This window comes from Myotis yumanensis, unplaced genomic scaffold, assembly GCF_028538775.1.
Source record: "Myotis yumanensis isolate MYYU_CA2020_CCGP unplaced genomic scaffold, mMyoYum1.0.hap1 SCAF_4, whole genome shotgun sequence".
Classification (NCBI taxonomy): Eukaryota; Metazoa; Chordata; class Mammalia; order Chiroptera; family Vespertilionidae; genus Myotis; species Myotis yumanensis.
The window spans coordinates 42,231,264-42,246,734 of record NW_027223755.1 but is presented as its reverse complement, the minus strand read 5'-3'; the positions used below and the strand labels follow the sequence as shown (position 1 = coordinate 42,246,734).

The following is a 15,471-nucleotide window of genomic DNA, read 5'->3' as shown; positions in this document are numbered from 1 at the left end:
AAATGGGTGTAAACTACATTATTGCTCAGGCCAATCTTTATGTCATATCTCATCTTCTTTTGTTACTCTCTGTCTGCATATCTTCTTTTTTAAAAAAATACATTTTTATTTCAGAGAGGAAGGGAGAGAGGGAGAGAGAGATAGAAACATCAATGATGAGAGAGAATCGTTGATTGGCTGCCTCCTACATGCCCCACACTGGGGATCAAGCCGCAACCCAAGCAGATGCCCTGACTGGGAATGGAACTGTGACCTCCTGGTTCATAGGTCGACACTTCACCACTGAGTCACACCAGCTGGACAGTCTGTGTATCTTCTTCAAATTCCTTTTCCTTATTAATTTCCTTATTTGCATCTTTCAATTCATGTCACTTCTATGACTAACAAACTCTAAAGAATATATTTAAAAATTTTTTTGGTATCCATCACAATTGTCAATCGGAAAACCTGAATGGCTTGACTCTTTCTAAAAATCTAAATGAGTTGCTCTTAACTAATATGGACCTCAAGCGATTTTCATTTCTTGTGAGCCAAGGGACCTAGATTTTAAAACATTTACTTATCAACCACCATATATAATTCCTGTTTATTTACTACACCATTTCTAAACTATATGGTATGAAACTGGATGGAAGTTTGCATTCGTACTAGTGCAGACACAGGGAAGGGAGAGTGAAGGATGGCCCCTTCTCCCGATGTAGCCTCTTAGCTCTTGCTCTTGCGCTTTCACACGATCTTTATCTACTAGACAAGCTGTTACTTTATCTACTAGACAATTGTGAGCATTCACTCTCACACTGAGAAAGAAAAGCAAGAGTCTAGAATATAAGTAATAAATATTTGTTATTATTTTCAAAGGAAGAGCCATAAAATTTTTTATTTTTTTTTTATTTTTTTTTATTTTTTAAAATATATTTTATTGATTTTTTACAGAGAGGAAGGGAGAGAGATAGATAGTTAGAAACATCGATGGGAGAGAAACATCGACCAGCTGCCTCCTGCACATCTCCCACTGGGGATATGCCTCGCAACCCAGGTACATGCCCTTGACCGGAATCGAACCCGGGACCTTTCAGTCCGCAGGCCGACGCTCTATCCACTGAGCCAAACCGGTCCTGGCAAAAGGAAGAGCCATAAAATTTTAAACACTGTAAGAGATATATTATTTTTACTTTTATTAATTTTCACAAGTTGATACATTATTTTGAAAAACAGAGAGAAATCGGTACATAGAAAATAAGTCAAGAAAATATTAGACCAAGATAGATTTGAACTCCGACTTTTTAAGTCTTCTAAAACTGTTTGTTTTTACTTATTTTAAACAGTATGTATTTATTTACTGTTTATTATTAAGCATCTATTATTATGCCTAGGACAACGCTAAATACTATAAGGAAAAATATAAGAAGTATACCACATGGTCCTTGTCCCTAAATATTTTGTAATCTAGCTATTTATGATTATAAAGACATTAAAAAAACTCTAGACCCTGTCACCTGCAAGTAAAATCATCTTCAAAAGTAATCACTTTGGAAGGTTATATAATTATTTCAACAATCCTTCCATTGCTCAAATTGGTTTTTGCTTCTTTTCCTTCAGGACTGCCTTTGGAATCATTATACAAATCATATAAGAAAAGCAGACTCGGTGTGTTAGTTCAGAATGCCACTTCATCTTCCTCAAGCACCTAGCTTAGTCACCTGAATTAATCACTAGATTCGTGCACAGTGACTTCTGATTGTTTTTAAATCTCTAATTGATCCCAAAGACAAGTTTCACTATTCTTTTTTTGGAAAAAATAAAATTATTTTTTATATATACCTTACAAGTTGAAACTCCTAGGTTAGAACTATTACACATGATTGGAATAAACTCATGCAGTAGAACAGTCTATTGTAACAAATGTCTATTACCACATTCTGTTGTTGGAACCTTTTATCACTTTAATAAACATGACAACCATATGTGCTAGGCACTATCATTACAGCAAACAGGGGAAGACCTGGGACTTAAATTCAGGTCTGTCTGGTTTTCAAGATTATGATATTAATTGCTATTCAATTAGCTGCTCTTAAGCTTCTAAGGTATTTATTTTTATTTTTTTGCTATTCTTGATAATCTTCAAAACAAGGTACTGCAGAATTCCTGGACAGTAAATACTGAGAACAAGGAGCGCTTCTCATCACCATTGTGTCCTCTGCAGCATCCGTTAGGAGTGGGATGCTCGCATGTAGAATTCACTGAAGGGGCTGCCTCACATGAGCTGTTCAGCGGCTGGAAACATCACAGTGGGCTGATGATAAAGATGAGGAGGGGTCCAGATGAGGTTCGAGGGGGTTTCTTTCTGTTTTATTATTCCAGGGTTTTCACTGCTCCTTAGCTGTCTGGCTTTGACAACGAAGGACAGAAAGGTCTGCCAGAAGCTGGCAGCAGGTTTTCCCAATACTCCCTTCTAGCCCTGTGTTTTTAAAAATATATAGTTAATTAATTTAAAGATTTGTATCATATATATATCCAATACATATAAGTTCGGTGAATAATCAGGATAAAATAGAGATTCAGTTTCAACATAAAGACCGAACAACTGTGTTCATATCCATTCATGCCAGGGGTCTTTCTCAAATTTCTATCCTCAGTAACAATCATAAGGCTTCATACCCCCTGTCAGAAAAAGACAATGTGTTTGAGTTTTATAGACTTACTAGAGGCCTGGTGCATGAATTCGTGCACCAGTGGGGTCCCTTGGCCTGGCCTGTAGGATTGGGCCGAAACTGGCTCTCTGACATCCCCCGAGGGGTTCCAGATTGCAAGAGGGTGCAGGCCAAGCCGAGGGACTTAAATTCAGGTCTGTCTGGTTTTCAAGATTATGATATTAATTGCTATTCAATTAGCTGATCTTAAACTTCTAAGGTATTAGAAGCTTAAGGGATCCCACCGGTGCATGATAGATGGGGGCCAGGGAGGGATGTGGGAGGTTGGCCAGCCGGGGAGGGACCGCAGGAGGGCTCCAGGGTGTGTTCAGCCCGTCTTGCTCAGTCCTAATCAGCCGGATCCCAGCAGCAAACTAACCTACCGGTTAGAGTGTCTGCCCCCTGGTGGTCAGTGCACGTCATAGCGAGCAGTTGAGCGGCCTTAGCATATCATTATCATACCAGAGGCCCAATGCACGAAATTCGTGCAAGAGTAGGCCTTCTTTCCCCTGCTGCCAGCACCGGCTTCCCTCTGGCACCCAAGGACCCTGGCTTCCCTTGCAGCCCTGGCTTCATCCGGGAGGATGTCCGGAAGGATGTCTGGTCTAATTAGCATATTACGCTTTTATTATTATAGATTATGCTTTGATTGGTTGAACGGATGACCGAACACTTAGCATATCAGGCTTTTATTATATAGGATATTCATTCTGAAATTTGTAGCAGGGTTCTACTCAATATTTTAATGCAATAACAAGTCTATGAAGATGGGCTTTTTTGTCTGTTTTGTTTTAAGAAATATTTTTTAAATATATTTTTATTGATTTTAGAGAGGGAGAGGGAGAGAGAGATAGAAACAGCAATGATGAGAGAGAATCATTGATCAGCTGCCTCCTGCATGTCACCTACTGGGGATTGAGCTCGTAACCCAGGCATGTGCCCTTGGCGGGGATTGAACCTGGGACTCTTCAGTCTGCAGGCCAACTCTCTATCCACTGGGCCAAATCAGCTAGGTCTATGAAGATGGTTTTTAATGTAATGAGCCAAAATATAATTCTTCAAAAAGTAACTAAAAGCAGAATTCAAATAACTTTGTCAGTATTTATTCCCTGCTTTTAGAAAGAAGAGTACAAAGGTTCTTGGTCACAGACCTTTGTGTTAAATATATTTTTAGTTATTTTCCCCCTTTACTTATGAAACAATAATAAATTCATATGTTGGGATGATAAAAATGTCAGAAGTCTGGGTGCATACAGGTTTCTGTGTAATCACAAATATCTGTAAACATCAGTATGTTTGGGAGTTCAGGGTTCAAGGAGTGTGTGGCTTTACTCTAGAGAAAAATGTTTTCTCTTTAGTGGCTAATGCATTTTAAAGTCACCTGGACAATGATAATTTTTTTCTTTTTTTTTTTGGACAATTATTAAAATAAATTGTTTCTCACTTATCTGAAGGATATCAATCATCACTAAAGTATGCTTTCTTCCTCTTTTAATTATACTTATACTAGAGGCCCAGTGCACAGATTCGTGTACCAGTGGGGTCCCTCGGCCTGGCGTGTGCCCTCTTGCAATCCGGGACCCCTTGGGGGAAGTTGGAGAGCCGATTTCAGCCTGATCCCCGCAGGCCCGATCCAGACAGGAGGGAGCCTGATCATGTGCATTGAGCATCTGTCCCCTGGTGGTCAGTGCATATCATAGTGACCGGTCGCTTAGGCTTTTATGTTATAGATTGAGTACTTTTTTCCTAAGTATGATATCTACAGTATAAAAACCATCTTCTGTAATAAATGTCCATATCTCCCCCAAAAAATGTTTGGATAAATGATTTCTTGTCTACTTTTACAATCTAAATAAATTTACATTAGGAAAGTCATTCCAGTTCAAAAATGAAGAGTATTCTAAATCCCAGTGAAATGGATAAAGAAGTATAGAATGGATTAAATATATACTAGCACCGAATAGAAAAGAGGAGACAGAAGATATTGTGACTAGTTTTTGGAAGATGGGAAAGGAATGACATTCCATTGAAGAGAGAGACAGAGAGAATCAGAGATGCAAATAGAACAGTAATTTCCTCCCCCTCTCCCCCCCCCCCCAATGTCTTCAATGATGAAATGGATTGATTGTAACAAACAGTGTAATTTAGAAATAAGAAGATATTAGAGAAGGCAAAGACCTGTTATTCTTCTTTCAACAATGAAAAAAGAAGTTAATTAGAAATTTATATATAGACAGATGAAGACAAAAATAAAGTTGTGTTCTGATTTGTATTTTATGAGTCCTGCTTGTTTAATATGACAATTATAGTAATATTGTAAATGTTATTTACATTTTTAGAATAAACTTACAAATCTTGGAGGACTTAACTATAATTACAGAGCAAAATGCAATGGTTATGAATCTTGATAATATAAAAGTAATAGTATAACTTAAAGAAACCAAGAAATAGGTAAGTGAGAAGAAGTAGAGGGCAGCAGGAGTGGAATAAGCAGATACTGCCTCATGTTGATGGATTAAGAAATAAGTGGTTAAATATGAAATTCAAACTTATAAAGATAATCAAAAGAAAAAATAAAAATGTAATAAGTCAAATTAGGAAAAGGAGAACACAGAAAAGGGGACGATCATATGATTTACATTCCTCAGCTTTCACAAAAGGCAATTACCACTTAAAATTGATAAAACAAGAAATGGAGGTACAAGACCTCAAAACATAAATGCCAAACAGGGTATCTCTGGGACTGGGACTGGTGTCAGGAGGGAAGCAACTTATACTTTGCATTTTATACAATTCACTTCCTGAATTTTTATTATCATAGGCATGCATAGTATTTGCAACAATAAATAAAATAAGATTTGAGGAAAATAGTGTTGTTAATGTAAAAATTCCTACCTGGCTCTAATCCAGGGTTTGGTATGCATATTGAGGCCAGTTCCCCAAATACCATGCTTATCAGAAGCAGGGGGCCAAAAGCCCCTTTCTGGGGCCAGCTCCTCTGCAATCGCCCTGATGTGGTAGGGCTCGAATCCACAGCACCCGCCGATGTACCTGACCCCCAGGTTGTAGGCCTCTCTGGCGTATTTTTGAATGTCCCATCTGGTTGCAGTTCTGGGCTCCAGTCCTAGAATGTAATAGTTATGGCATTTCTGTTACCATCTCCATTTTCAGATGATAGATGCTCTGATGAATGTTGGGGTTTTTTTTTAAATTAAAAAACTGTACATTTTAGATTATGCATTCTTCAGATAGCTCATTTTTGGTTAATATTGAATGTTTTGGGCTTAGGCAGTCGTGAATTGTAAGACTGAACCACAGTTGTTCATTATAGCTGTTTCCATTATGTCACAACAGGAAATCTCAGGGACCTCTAATATGCACCTGAGCTTACCAAAGGGATATTCTGGGAGATCCACAAACCCTCCTTTGCCACAGTCAGGTGTGTGGAACCCCAGAGACTGCACCATCAGATGTGCTTTCAATCCTGCAGCTTGGAGGCCTTCCTTCATGAGCTTCATTGTCTTCAAGCTGATCCCAGGCCCAAAGCGGCAGTTCACGCCAACGATTGAAGCCCCTATGCAAAGACATAAAAAATGTTTACATTTTTTAAAAAAAAATATATTTTTATTGATTTTAGAGAGGAAGGAAGAGGGAGAGAGGCATAGAAACATCAATGATGAGAGAGAATCATTGATCGGCTGCCTCCTGCATGCCTCCAACTGGGCATTGAGACACAACCTGGGCATGTGCCCTGACTGGGAATCTAACTGTGACCTCCTGATGCATAGGTTGATGCTCAACCACTGAGACACACTGGCCAGGCACATTTTATTTTTACTTTTTTATTTTTTGACAGTTAGAAGGTGCCTTAGAGGTTACTATCTCTCTCTACCTCCCAAGTGTTACAGATGAGGAAAACAATTCCAGCTCATTTTTTTAGTTCTGAACTGCCCTGACAATGTTAAGCAAACTTTGCTGAATTTCATAAACAACAACTGAGCAGCTCATCACACTACGAGTCCACATTACCTGCTTTCACCAGCTTCACTGCACATTCTCCAGGTGTTATGTCATTCTTGTCTCCCTCTGGGCCTATGCACATGGTAGCTGCCACAGGTTTTCCGGATTCCTTTAAGACTTCCACAGCCCACACAGCTTCCTCAGCATGCTCAAAATACTAAGAGAGATTGCATTGCTTTCTATTGGTCCAAATATAAAGCAGATTTTGAGTGGTAGAATGTAACTGTTGCAAAACCGTTGTTATAAAAATAACCGAGTATATAACATGTAATAAAACTTGCTAAGGAATGTGTCTCTCTCAGACTGACTAAGGAATACCTTTCTGAGTAAATATTTTAATTCCTTTAACAATACAGGGTGGGGCAAAGATAGTTTTACAGTTGTTTGTATGGAAAATAGTGCAATATTTAATAAATAATAATACAATAATAAACTCTGTGTTTCACCTACTCACAACTATAAACCTACTTTTGCCACACCTGTGTATAGATTTCCGCTCATGTGTCATCTAAAAAACACAAAGGTTTTTAAGTAATTGAATATTAAAAAATCATAATTTTGAAGGAGCAAAAGTTAATAAATTTTGAACTCATCTTTTATGGGACTGGGGTAATAATGAGTAGTTTGTTACTACTTCAGAGTGCTTTTATATTCCCTTCTAGTTAGATATTCATAAATGTTCCATAAAGGAGGATTGGAAATACGATTATTTCCGCAGATGAGAACACTGAGGCACAGAGTGGGGAGGGATAGCTACCGAGTTCCTTTGTGAATGGTGGACAGGACACCCTGTTTGATAAATTTATGACATTTGCAGGGGTGCCTCTCAGGAACTCCCTTAAGTGCCACAGTCGAAAGCTGAACTTAGATGAAGAAACGCTAGCAGAAATCTCCCTGCTTCTTCCTTCTTGATTTAGAAACAGATTCTGCAGAAGCAGTGTGTGAGGATGACAGAGTCAAAAGATATGGGTGTGTCTGTGCTCTGCTGTAGGTGGCCCTGAGCCTTCAGAAGGCTGAGGAAGCAAGGTTTTCAATAGGTTCAATAGAGTGATTGGGGAAATAGCAGTTGGTAGGCTATTGTCCTTGTTGAGGTGAAGGCTTGGGTTGAGGACTTGACTCTAGCAATTGTAATGGTAAATGGTGAATGAGGGCTTTTTAATTTTTGGAAGAGTCAGGAAGAGAATGTTTTGGGCCTACTGTTCAATCAATAACCGGTTCTTACTGTTTCTTTCTTTAAAATATTGCTCGCATGTTATAATTTGAGTGGAAACAGAGAGGCAAGAGGGAGCAAGGAAGGAGGAGAGCAAGGGAACTACTGGTACTGAGGATTATTGGTGGGTTCTGGAGGCACCTGAGCATCCACCTACCCCCAGGGCTTTAATCCCTCCTGGAGCCTGTCCCTCCTTCAGGGGAAGATACTCCCTGAATCACTGTCCCCTTTCTCTGACCCCATGTTATAGTGTCTCCTGAGAGTCAGCTGCTGCAACCACCCTGCCCTAGAAAAGCAAAGGCTAGACCTCTCCTGGGTCTGTCCTTTGGCTTCACAAAGAACAGAGCATCCAAGTGAGAGGATGTTGACTATAGTGCATTTAAATAAACCTTTGACCATCGTAGGGAATGAGGGCATAAGGCAATCCAATACTCTCATGGAAGTTGAAGACTGTTCAGTTATACTTGTCAATAAGTTTAACACTCTCCCTATAACTCTAGACTTACCTCTGCAATCAAGAAGTCCACATTTTTCCTGGCAAAAACCTCTACTTGTAGTCGAAAAAGTCTTTTAACTCTTGCTTCATCCGCGTCCTGTTTATATATTGCTGTCTGGCAGATACCCCCTGCTACCAAAGCATCACCTTTGTCAGCCACTTCTCTGGCGAGGTCACAGGCAGCGGCATTTACATCTTTCCACTGAGGTTAGAGAGCAAGAAGTAAGATGGTGAGCCTGGCATTTTAAAGGTGTATTACAATCTATAACAAAGGGGGAAATGAGCAAGTAAGGTGAGGAGAAGTTGCTGGTTTTAACTGCAATTCGAGAAGATCAGCAGAGTTAGGTACCATCTCCTCTACTACCAGTGAGGTTTAATTCCATTATTGTACTTACCACATTGGATTTTAGCATATTTGTTTTCCTCCCACACTTGACTGTGAGCCACTACAGAAAAGGCTCTATGCCTTTGTACACTCTTTGTATCTGGCATAGGGATTGCACTATAACAGGCACTCAATAAGTGTTGGTTGGTTGAGCGTTAACATTTATAAGTATTAACACGTTACATTTGCAGAATATCTCACAATACTTCCACATTCTTCACCATATTCACCTTTCTCAACAACCCTAGGCAGTTAAGCATAAGTTATCTCCATTTTTCAGAGAAAACCAATACTCCATGCAATCACGTGTCTTACACAAAGTCACACAGCCAATAGGTGGCAAAGTCGGGTATTCAATTCTTCTCATTCGAAGGCCACTGCCGTGAGCCCTAGGACCACCCTGTCTCCAGATGGACAAGTCAGAAAAGAAGAATGTGAAATAGGGAGGTAAAAAGAGCATCTATAAAATGTTCTTTCTTTATAAAAAAAAATAGCACAGAAAAATGGCTATGTCCTTCCAATGGCCTGTTGTTCCCCAGTCCTATGCCCTCCCTTCCCCTAGATAAAGAGAAAGAAAAAGCTCATTTATTTACTGCATATGCACCTTCATAATAATTAATTACTTAATGGATATTTTACGTGGAGTTTGTAGTAACACATCAAGTCAATTCCACAGCTTCCCATTGAGAGGTTACTTTTATTATACATGGTCCCTACCCACCCACTCTGTCCCCCAACCAACTAGCACCACTACTTACCTTGCTTTCCAACTTTTCTTCACTGGCAGAAAAGGTGAAAGTCTGCATGACATTTGCTCCTGCTCTCAAGAATTCCATGTGAAGCTGACCAACTACAGAGTAGTTTTTTAAATTGAAATTAAGACATTAAAAATCACATTAGCTATAATTTTCAGCAGCAGCAGCTCACCCACTTCTCTTCCAATCATACACAATTTCAAATCTAGTACTTATAAAAAGAATTGCAGATTAAGGTCAGTAAAATTCAAGGACAGACATAGCAAAGACCATACCAAATCAGGGCTGTTTAAAGTAGCCTCATAGTATCTTGCTGCTGGGCCTCACAGTTTGGTGAAGACTCATGCAGAGATTAAAGCTTAGTTGGCCAATTGTTCTTGGTCTCTTGGTCTAGAGAGGGCTTATTCAGTTTCCAGTATCATGAAGAATCTAGCTGGTCTGCTTACAGTCCTCAAAGTAGAATGAGGAAAACTGTGTTTATTTCTTCACCCCCCCCCCCCCGACCCCCCAACAGAACCTGGCTGTCTATTGTCTATGCTCTGTTAAGCTGGTGGATACCATTAATCATCCTTACCAAACACACTGTTATAATATAATATGCAAATTAACTAGAAGGATGAATATGAAGCAATAACAGTTTTACTACATTAAGGAAACTCTTAAATATCCAAAAGCTAGATATATATTTTTGAGACACATAGTAGGATGTATATTTTAGTAGTCCTATATGTAAAGATGCAAATGTGTGTACATGGTGGTGTAGGAGAGAGAGAGAGAGAGAGAGAGAGAGAGAGAGAATTTCCTTCTATTTGTTCAGACCATATACTGTCACTGTCTCCACATCTTGGCTATTTTGACAAGTGAAACAGTCCTTAGAAAATATGTGCTATTATTTTTTTTATCTTCTCTCAGTCAGATGTACTCAAAATGTCACCCAGATAAGCACTCCCAGAGATGCTGGCACTGACCTGCGTCTGGATGTTCTACCACGACCTCCGGAGTCCAGAGCCCAGCCTTCACGTAGCCCCTCTTCTCCAGAGTTACGAGGAAACCGCCATCTCCAACCACAACCTCCCCACTCTCCAGACGTTCCAAAATACCCTGAAGGAGAAAAAGAAAAATCACCAAAGGCCCCTCTTTCCCCCCAAGTAAGCAGTTTCTAATTTTCAGAAAGATAGTATGTTGTTCTCACAGCTCCTCTTCTGTTACAGTCACCAATGTTTAATAATATTTCAGAAAGATTGGATACACTGTTGTTTCTTGGACAATCCAGGGACTTGTTTAGTGCAGAGTGCCGTTACTGTTGTTTCTCATAACATTTAATCTGAGTCAAAATGTAGTGAAAATGATGATTCCATAATAGTTCTTTTGGTTGTTGATATGTTTGTGGCAGACATTGCTAGTTGCTTAACTAATTTGCATTTTCTCTCCTCTTCTTTGCTAATATATTTTGTTTGGGGAGACAATGCTTCCAACTTTTTAAAACTTCCCAGGGATCCCTTGCTGCTGGGATGGCTATTTGACACTTGCTGCCCAGGGAGACATGGGTGGAAGTCCGCTGAAGATTTCTGGAAAAGTATTGCTTTCCTGACACAGATATCTACTCCCTTCCATCCTGACACTTTTTCCTTCCTGACTGGAATGTCATCATAAGCCCTGGAAATACAGCAGTCATCTTGCCACCATGCCATTGAAATCCACATGCTAACGCCGGTGGAGCAGGGGTAACAGCTGCCTGGTGTCTTAATTTGCTTACTTACCTGACATCTCTGAGTAGCTGCAGCAGCCATGGATTGCTAGTCCTCTTGTTAGGTGAGAAAAACTCGTTTTTGTGTGTAAACCACTGAACATAATGCACTCAACATTTGATAAGTATGCCCTATGCTTTCCAGCATATTTGTAGACATGCTCTCATTTGGTACTCCCAACAGTTCTGTGAGTGAGGCGGGGCATTTTGCAAATGAGGAAACAGGTTCACAGAGGCTATGGGACTTGCCCAAGATCACAGAGCTAAGCAAGTAACAAAGCCTAGTTCAGATCTTCTAAATTCCTAACCTACTTTTTTTCCTATGTTACCACCTTTCTCATCAGCCCACTCAGAAATTAAATAAAAGTCTGTATCCAGAGCAGTTATCTAAGGGTTATGGTTTCCAAGGTCTAAATTTTGCCTCCTTCAGATACTTGCATGGCTCACCCTCTCACCTCCTTCAGATCTTTGGTCAAGTGTCATCTTTTCAGAGAGGCCTTCCCTGAACACCTGTGACAACTGCAAACACCCCATGGTGATCCCTATTCTTCGTGTATAGACTGCATTAATTGAAGATATACTGTTTTAGTGAAAATGCAAGGCCAGTTCATGTCAGCCTTGCCTACAGCTGGACACAGAGTAATGCATAAATGGGGGAGAAAAGCCTCCAGTTCCCCATCTAATCAGTCATATCTGTAGTCCAGAAAGGTACACCAGAGGCGACGTACCAGGCTACCATATCCACACCATCTCTATTTTCCTATGGAGGGAAGCAGAATGGAGCTCCGCTGTGTTAACCATAAGTGCTGTTTGTCAGAGGGAGAGTCCCTAATTCTGGTGAGCCTTCCATATTTCATATCTAAAGATGAATTTTAGCGGAATGTGGAAGACATGTTAACATTTACCAGGATTCTCACCTATCTCTCTACTCCCTCCATAAAATACAGTTTGCTCTTTTTGTTTTGCACTTTGAAACATAAAAAAGGACTGAAGCTTTCAACTTTCAGTGAGACCTTCCCACATGCCAGGTGCAGTGCTAGGCAAGCAGGATAAGCATTGGAATAACTCAAGGTCTGTGCCCTCAAGAAGCTCAAAGTCTGGCTTCCCTAGGGAAGGCCAGTGGGTCAGCAAATCATCCCAAGACAATGTAACAGATAAATGCCGCAGAGGGGTATAGAAGAGAGAATTAGAGGTATAAGTCACCTGTATAAAATTTCATCTTGAAAATCTAACACACTTCAATGAACTATGTTAAGAATCAAATTTAATAGTACACATCAAATGCTTTTAGAAGGAAAAACATTGTTATACATTTAGGTGTTATTAGTTAGTATCTCACCACCCATATCCAAACCAAGTGGATCTATTTAACATTTTTTATTTTTGTCCCCCCACTCTCACCGTGCCTGGATTATTGAAATGACCTCCAATTCCCTCCAGCCCCCTGTTCTATGTCCCATTGCTGCCAGAGCAAAGCCTTGCCTGGCCCACTCTGATTTGCAATAACCTCTCCTTTGTGTCCTGCTGAAGTCCAAACACCCTCCATTCCTGCATCCATTGCCTGCACTGAAGTATTTGCTTACTTACCTGACACCTCTGTGTGGCTGTAAGATGTTTGAGGCTCAGGTACCTTGTCTCTATTCCTACTACCTCCTACAGCAACTAACAAAGAGTAAGTAAGCCCTTGATAAACTATGCAGGGTTCACAGACAGACAAGACCATTTTGAAAATGTCACATGTCTCACATATGCTTCAAATTTGGTCCTGAGAAGGGAAAAATTGTGTGTGTATATATATTTTCTCTCTCTCTCTCTCTCTCTCTCTCTCTAACAGAAAATTTGCTAGGTTTTTAAGAAAATTATAGTACATATTTTGATGGTATCTTCATAATACCAAATAAACATTTTCATCTGTTGTCTAGATGTTTGTCCAATATTTTAAATTTGCCAATTTTCTAAACTGCCATTAGCAAAATAAATTAGTTGTTAAGATTTGAATTCAGAGCATCTTTTAGCCTCTCCTTCACTGCTGTACTCACCACCCCAAGTACTGTACCCGTATGATCTAAAGATAGTTTGAAAATGACAGGACTGTGTAAAATAAAGAACACTGTAAACGTACAGCACATTTATATTTTCATTCCATCCTCCCTTTCAGTTTGGAGTGATCCCACCTGGGACCTGACGATGACTCTGAGACAGTTACACCCCCTTTCTGCAGGTATCAGTATGTGGACATCAGGACTTAGGATCTGGCTTCAGGGCCCCTCTATTCATACCCAAAGGAGTCCACCAACTGCTCCCTGTGTCAGGAGGCAGCCAGAGACCCAATCTGCCTAAAATATCACCCCTTATGCCTGAAAAATGCCACTGCATTTTTGGATTGCTCCTTTGGATTAAAGATACAGTTGGAGGTGCCCTCTGTGGCAATTAAATAAACTCTTAAAATGCACCTGTTAGCTGAGAAGAGAAGTGGGATAATTCCTTCCCACTAACATTTTAATTTTCACTCCCAGAGACCCATTACATGGATTAGTATATCATAAGCTTGGTGTTGCAAGAGTAGATGCCAGGAAGAAACTGAACAGAGACGGCATATTTTCAAACCCTTAAAAAAAATGAACTGTAAAAGTGAACACAGTAGTAGAGAAAGTTTAGAGAAAGAAATCAGCACAATGTTCCTTGCTTCTTTACGTTTTTATTACACCCATTTTCTTCAGTGCCCATATTTTACTTTTATAATCAGGAAAACATCCAAAATGATTTTAAGTTTTTGAACCCATATTCCTCATCTTACGTAACGGCTACTATTATTGTGTCCTTCCTTACGGTGTGTATAAGTATATATACACTGAGTGGCCAGATTATTATGACCACCCCATCAGTACTTCATTGACACTTCCAAAAATACTGAATATTGAAAACTTCCTAAGCAAATACTCTCAAGGTTTTATTATTATTATTTGCATAACTAATTCACTTTATTGTACTGATGGGGCGGTCATAATAATCTGGCCACTCAGTGTGTGTGTATATATATGGTTGCAATCAGTGTGATACATCTCCTTTTGTAAATTAACATTGCCAAAGCACTTGCCTGCTTCCATACTTAGCTCCTTAGGGGGCTAACACTTATTAAGTGGATGAACCTTAATTTATTTAGGGAGCCCGCTACTGTAGGGAGTCCTGTTGTTCCTAACTTTTTAGTATAAATCAGTCGGTAGCACACATTTCTTTTCCATGCCCAAATCACCCCATTGTTCTCTTCTGTCTCTTATGAATTTCAGGGCTCAGGTGGGCTGCTTTGAGAGGTTCTGGACAAGTCCTGCGTCCAAGTTCATGGCCTTCCTAATTTTATTTTGTCACCCCTTCTTCCCACCACTCACACACCAGGTGTAGAAATGGGTGAACAAAGCCAAGAGCTGGCGACCAGACCTGGAAAGGGGCTGAGAGAAAGAGCCTGGAGACGGGGGCTGCCAGGTGGGATGAGACAAAGGGGTCCCCAAGCCCCCTCCCTCCACACCCCACTGAGGGTCTGGCTGCCCGAGCCAGGACTGGTTTCAGGCCAGCCGGCAACTGGGACAGCCAGACTGCAGCCCTTCCGGAACCGGAGGGCAAGGAGCTCTGGGGCAGGAGAGCGAGTGCCGTGGGTGCGGCCGGTCAGGGGAGAGGATAGGAGTGTGGCCTCTGAGTCTGAAGGCGCGCATCCCCGCTCCACTCTGCGTTCGTCCTCTGACTCTGGGCCTCAGTTTCCTCAAGCGTGTAAGGGGAACAATTGTGAAGATGAGGGGATAATGTGCTCAAAGCACCGGGCGCAGGGCCGCTCGGAGTCAGGGCTCAACAAATGGTAGCCAGGTTTGTTATCCTGTCCTCACACCAAGGCCTGTCGCCGCCCGGCCTCGGGATCCCATACACCGAGGCCCAAGCCGCCCAGGTGCCTTGCCGCGGCCGCAGAGCCGGCCGGGCTCCAGCGGGCTTTGCACCCCGGCGCTGGGAGCCCCGCAGCCTGAGGGCTGAGTAGTCGCGGACTTGGGGAAACTCACCTTCTTGGCTCCGGCGGGTGCCATTGCGCAGCGGCTTTGCAGGCGCCTGGTGGCCGCGAGCGCGCAAGTCCAGGAGCCCGCCCCTCGCCCGGGGGAGGATCTCCCGCGGGCCCCGGGCGGCCCGC

At 41.1% G+C, this 15,471-nt stretch overlaps 1 protein-coding gene across 1 annotated transcript; it reads right to left on the bottom strand.

Annotated features, from left to right (window-relative positions):
* Positions 1 to 1,153: 1,153 nt before the first annotated feature.
* BHMT2 (betaine--homocysteine S-methyltransferase 2) lies at positions 1,154 to 15,424 on the bottom strand. The gene is made up of 8 exons (XM_070412238.1): positions 15,347 to 15,424; positions 10,525 to 10,657; positions 9,560 to 9,651; positions 8,427 to 8,618; positions 6,720 to 6,867; positions 6,082 to 6,264; positions 5,586 to 5,814; positions 1,154 to 2,458 (listed from the first exon to the last, which is right to left on the bottom strand). The coding sequence occupies exons 1-8, from the start codon at positions 15,368 to 15,370 to the stop codon at positions 2,377 to 2,379; spliced, it is 1,083 nt and encodes a 360-aa protein (XP_070268339.1). The 5' UTR covers positions 15,371 to 15,424; the 3' UTR covers positions 1,154 to 2,376.
* Positions 15,425 to 15,471: the final 47 nt, after the last annotated feature.

Bases quoted from the DNA above. Each gene is read 5' to 3' on its own strand.
- BHMT2 (XM_070412238.1), bottom strand. From the start codon at position 15,370: ATGGCACCCGCCGGAGCCAAGAAG. The intron at 6,265-6,719 runs GTAATGTGGACT...GTCTTTGCATAG, and splicing joins AGTGAAGCTGGTGAAAGCAG to GGGCTTCAATCGTTGGCGTG. The intron at 2,459-5,585 runs GTAGGAATTTTT...TTAAAAACACAG, and splicing joins AAACCCTGGATTAGAGCCAG to GGCTAGAAGGGAGTATTGGG.